Source organism: Cebus imitator, unplaced genomic scaffold (assembly GCF_001604975.1).
Source record: "Cebus imitator isolate Cc_AM_T3 unplaced genomic scaffold, Cebus_imitator-1.0 Scaffold33, whole genome shotgun sequence".
NCBI lineage: Eukaryota > Metazoa > Chordata > Mammalia > Primates > Cebidae > Cebus > Cebus imitator.
Genome location: NW_016107348.1, coordinates 145,579 through 151,352, shown reverse-complemented (window position 1 = coordinate 151,352; position 5,774 = coordinate 145,579). Strand labels below are relative to the sequence as shown.

The 5,774-nt window shown below is 41.3% G+C and overlaps 1 protein-coding gene across 2 annotated transcripts in view; it reads right to left on the bottom strand.

Annotated features, from left to right (window-relative positions):
- FAM20B (FAM20B glycosaminoglycan xylosylkinase) overlaps positions 1 to 5,774 on the bottom strand; it is a 50,889-nt gene that overhangs the window by 23,235 nt on the left and 21,880 nt on the right. For both annotated transcript variants that reach the window (XM_037737048.1, XM_017524420.2), the window contains exon 3: positions 3,523 to 3,609. In XM_037737048.1, the coding sequence (XP_037592976.1) occupies positions 3,523 to 3,609 (87 nt within the window). The remainder of the gene's footprint in view (positions 1 to 3,522; positions 3,610 to 5,774) is intronic.

Here is a 5,774-nt window from a genome sequence, read left to right as displayed (position 1 = left end):
AAAAAAAAAAAAAAAAAAAAGCCACAAAAGCAACAGATACCTCAAAATAACATAGAAATCCAGAGATCCCACCCTGAGGCAAGGGAAGGTGGTTAAATCTGAATGTAATGAAGAAACGGCAACCCAAAGCAGAAAAGTATCAGGATCCATGAATGAAAAAGGTGGAGGAGGGCTTTTTTGGTGTGTTTTTGTTTGTTTGTTTGGCTGGTCGGTTTTTAAGAGTCCCACTCTGTTGTCCAGGCTGGAGTGCAGTGGCGTGATCATAGCTCCCTGCAGCCTGGAACTCCTGGGCTCAAGCAATCCTCTCACCTCAGCTTCCCCGGTAGCTAGGCCTACAAACACATGCCTAGATTGGGAAGTATTTTTTCTCCCCATTGACAACTGCCAAGCCAAAGAACAGCAGCCAGGTTAGCACTGAGGGGCAATGTTACTGTGGCACTTGAGGCTGGCTACAGTGGCATTTAACAAACGTCACAGGGTGATTGACCAGAGAACATCTTTCAGACTTTGAAGTAGGGAAGTACTTTTAAATACAGGATTCCCAAAGCGCAAGTCACAAACTGAAACATTATTGTTAATTAACATCAAAAGTACACAAATACTCTAATAAACAGGTGTCCTGCTGTGAAAAGATAAAACTTGGCCAGTAACGGGGAAACACAAAATAATAATGAGTATCACTTTACATATATATCAACAAAACATAGGGTATTGGGTAATACAGAACACTGGTACAGAAATGAGGAAATTTATGCCTGCTAGTGTCCAACAAACAGGACAGGAGGAAGAAGTTTGGGGATGAAGAAAAGAGGCAAACAGATAAGGTCTTGGAAAGCCTCATCTAGTATGCCATTAAGTGAGGAATAGGATTTATCCAACTGTTTACTACTAGGTCTTAAAAGAGGCAGCAAAAATTCATAGTATTATACACATGTATCTAAGCTTTTCTGTATCAAAGGTGTTCAGGTTACAACCAGTTTTTCACTATTGAAAATGCTTACAGCTAAGACTGTTGTATACGTATCTTTGAATTTTGTATTCTTTCTCTACGGTACTTCCTAGAACTGTCCTAGATATGTGTATAAAAAAGCAGTTATTTGTTCAAAGGGTACAAACATCAAGGTTTTTGATAAATAATGCTAGGGTTCTTAACAGAAAAACTGAAATAATTGACAATGTCATAAGCAACATATGAATCTCAATGTATTCTTGCCAATAAAGTGTTATCTTTTTTTAAGCTTTGCCATTTTCAACAGGTAAAAATAGTATCTCATTGTTTCATCTGAATTTTTAAAAATTCCTGGTGAGGATGAACTCCCTCTCCCGATATTTATTAGCAATTGACAATGCATGTGCTCTTAATCTATTTTCTAAGAGAGTTTTTAACATAGATAGATAGATAGAGAGATAGATTTGTATAAACACATATTAAGGCTATTAATACTCAAATTACATTAGATTCAAGTGCTTTCTCCTAGTTTGTTGTTTCCTTTTAAATTTTGTTTGCTATTTCTTGACATATAAGTTCATTATTTTATTTAGTCAAGTCTACTGAATTTGAAATTTTTTTTTTTTGTTTTTGAGACGGAGTTTCACTCTTGTTACCCAGGCTGGAGTGCAATAGCACGATCTCGGCTCACCGCAACCTCCGCCTCCCGGGTTCAGGTAATTTTCCTGCCTCAGCCTCCTGAGTAGCTGGGATTACAGGCACGTGCCACCACACCCAGCTAATTTTTTGTATTTTTAGTAGAGATGGGGTTTCACCATGTTGACCAGGATGGTCTCGATCTCTTGACCTCGTGATCCACCCGCCTCGGCCTCCCAAAGTGCTGGGATTACAGGCTTGAGCCACTGTGCCCGGCCTGAATTTGCAATTTTTAAGTTATGTTTATAAAATCCTAATTCAGAAAAAGATAAACATTTCACCTTGCTTTTCTGGTTTCCTTATAAATTCATTTTAGGCTGGGCTAGTGACTTACACCTGTAATCCTAGCACTTTGGGAGGCTGGGGCGCGTGGATCACGTGGGATCAGGAGTTCCAGACCAGCCTGGCCAACATGGTGAAACCCCATCTCTACTAAAAATAAAAAAAATTAGCCAGGTGTGGTGGCGTGCACCTGTAGTCCTAGCTACTTGGAAGGCTGAGGCAGGAGAATTGCTTGAACCCAGGAGGTGGAGGTTGCAGTAAGCCAAGACCAGGCTACTGCACTCCAGTCTGGGGGGCAGAGTGAGACTCTCTCAAAAAAACTTTTTAAATTTTATTTATTATTTTATTCTATTGAGACAAGGTTCCACTCTGTTACTAGGCTGGAGTACAATGGCTTGATCACAGCTCACTGTAGCTTCTACCTCCCAGGCTCAAAGTGATCCTCCCTCTTCAACCTCCTCACTAGTTGGAACTACAGGTACACATCACCACACTCAGCTAATTTTTTTTAGTAGAGATGGGGCTTCATCATGTTGCCCAGGCTGGTCTTGAACTCCTGGGCTCAAGTGATTCACCCACCTCAGCCTCCCAAGATGTTGGGATTACAGGCATGAGCCACTGTACCCAGTCATCAATTGATTTTTAAAACAAATATTGTGAGCAATTTCTTTCAAAGTCTGCCAATATGGCCTGATGAGAGAGCTGGTCAGAGGAGTAACTGAGATAGTAGACAATTCAGCCGCAAGGTTTCTGACTAGCAACCTGCTGAGAAAAAAAAAAAAAAAAAAGAACTTTCCTAGTTAACTTACAAACTTAAAATTCACATCTTTTTTTTTCTCAGATGGACTCTCGCTGTTGCCCAGGCTGGAGTGCAGTCGCGTGATGTCAGCTCACTGCAACCTCTGCCTATGGGGTTCAAGCAATTCTCCTGCCTCAGCCTCCTGAGTAGCTGGGACTACAGGCTCACACTGCCATGTCCGGCTAATTTTTTTGTATTTTAGTAGAGTTGGGGTTTCACGTGTTGCCCAGGCTGGTCTCAAACTCCTGAGCTCAGACAATCTGCCTGCCTCGGCCTCCCAAAGTGCTGGGATTACAGGTGTGAACCACTGCGCCCAGCCCTTTCCTTTTGAAATTATTCTGGTTTTTGAAGCTGTGCATATTTTATATAAATGACAATAAAACTCATTATATATTTCATGCTAGATGTTTCCAGCACATGGGGATAAGTCAGCATTACTTACTTAAAACAAATACATAACAAAATAACAGGATGGCTAGGCCCAATTCATGACAGTTCAATTCAGAGATTTAAGTTCAAAGTTTATTTACCAAAAATATCTTCACTGATGATAATAACAGCAGGCCAGAAATGAAATGGCCTAAAGAAGCCTGAAATTAAAATACTTTAAGTATTCCTCGTGCCAACCAAATTGTGGGACTCATACAAGTTCAATGGAACTAGTCACTTAGCTATCTAAAAGGGGTAACGAGTCATTTGTTACTGTTGCATCTTTTTGAAGGAGTCCCCAAGTCCTGTTCAAGAAAGAGTTTTGAAAGGAAACAAAATGAGCATAACCTATTCTGATCATACGTACCTGTCCAGGTGAAAGGCTGCTACCTCTGCATTGTGTCTGTCATAACCAGCATACGGTTCCCCTTCCACCACATAGTCTCGGCTATACCTGTAAAGTGAATGGGAAGCACAGATGTATACCTGGATTACATCACTAACAGAGGTGACAGCACAAGTGGTAGAATACAAGCTTTGGCAAGCCTGATTCTGTTATAGTCACCTTTTCTGTCAACCATGAGAACAACTGTGGATTAGCATAAATTGCTGGTAGACGCAGTGAAGATGAGGTAGAGAAGGAAATTAGAGTTCTATATCTATGTCAGTGATCATTCTAAGAATAAAACATGGAAGATGTCATTTTTTCCCCACTAAAGGGCTTCTGATGTAGTTTAAGTACAGATACAAGGTAGTTTTCTGGAAGGCAAGGATTGTCTTTGTATTGCCATCACAATGTTATTAAGCACATAGTTGGTGCTTAATAAATGTCTACTAAAATGTTTACTAGACTGACCTGAAGTAATTAAGAAAAATATATAATTAAGACTTTTGCTGGCCAGGCACAGTGGCTTATGCCTGTAATCCCAGCACTTTGGGAGGCCAAGGTGGGCAGATCACCTGAGGTCAGGAGTTTGAGACCAGCCTGGCCAACATGGTGAAACCCCATCTCTACTAAAAAATACCAAAATTGCCAGGCGCGGTGGCTCATGCCTATAGTCCCAGCACTTTGGGTGGCCGAGGCGGGCAGATCATGAGGTCAAGATATCGAGACCATCCTGGCCAACACGGTGAAACCCCATCTCTACTAAAAATACAAAAAAATTAGCCAGGTGTGGTGGCATGCGCCTGTGGTCCCAGCTACTCAGGAGGCTGAGGTGGAAGAATCGCTTGAACCCAGAAGGCGGAAGTTGCAGTGAGCCGAGATTGCGCCACTACACTCCAGCCTGGTGACAGGGCAAGACTCTGTCAGAAAAAAAATCCAAAAAAACAAAATTACCCAGGTGCAGTGTTGCATGCCTATAGTCCCAGATACTCAGGAGGCTGAGGCAGGAGAATCTCCTGAACCTGGGAGGCAGAGCTTGCAGTGAGCTGAGATTGTTCTACTGCATTCCAGCCTGGGTGACAGAGTGAGAGACTGTCTCAAAAAAACAAAAACAAAAAGAACAAAAGAAACGTTTGCTTACCAGGCTGGCTGTGGCAAAGCTTGTAAGAGAAGTTTAAATTTGGGGGGAAAACGAAAATGGTCTGATACAACTCAATCTTTGATAATAGGAAGGCAAAGGTGCTTTTGGAAAAAGTTGTTTGAATAACCATTCTTGTTCTTTAAGTTTATGATGACGTAGTAGAAGGAATCCTGGACTGGCAGTGAGAGGTGGGCGTGACTGTCATTACTTAACTGAGTGAGCTTGAGCAAAACCTTTCTATCCTCTGGGTCTCAGATTCCTTATTTACAATAATTAGGGGCTGGACTAGGAGGTAATTTCTAAGGTCTCTTTCATTTCAAACTACATTCTGATTATTTTATATTATATGCATGACATAAGCAAAGGATAATGAAGACTGGCATATTTTTTCCACTAATCATTTTAAAAGATATAACGTAAATCTGTTAATTGGAAAGAAAAAAGTACTTAATTCACCTATGATCTCCAGTGGTCTCCTGCATTTCCTAAATCAAAAGGAGCCCTTTTAGAAGGGACCTATGAAATAGAAATAAATTGAGATTGATGTGGAGAAGAGAAGTTCCACTAAGGACAGTTGGTTCTCTCATGCTAAAACAGCAATGGAGAAGTAGAAAACAGTACTATAAAAGGCAATGAACTTCAACTTAAATGACCTTAGAATATAAAGTGAAATAATCTCCACAAAATACATCTTCAAGGCAAAATGATGAAGCATCTGTTAGAAGACGGCCACGTATCACCAACTGGTTGGGCATTAGTTTCTTCTTAGCATGGTCAATATACCAAATTTTTTTTTTAACTTTGAGACAGAGTCTTGCTCTGTTGCCCAGGCTGGAGTGCAGTGGTGCGATCTTGGCTCACTACAACCTCCATCTCCTGGGTTCAAGTGATTCTCCCACTCAGCCTCCCGAACAGCTGGGATTTCAGGCACCTGCCATCATGCCCAACTAATTTTTGTATTTTTGTTGAGATGGGGTCTCACCATGTTGGCCAGGCTGGTCTTGAACTCCTAACCTCAGGTGATACACCTGCTTTGGCCTCTCAAAGTGCTGGGATTGCAGGCATGAACCACCATGCTCGGCCCCAAATGTTT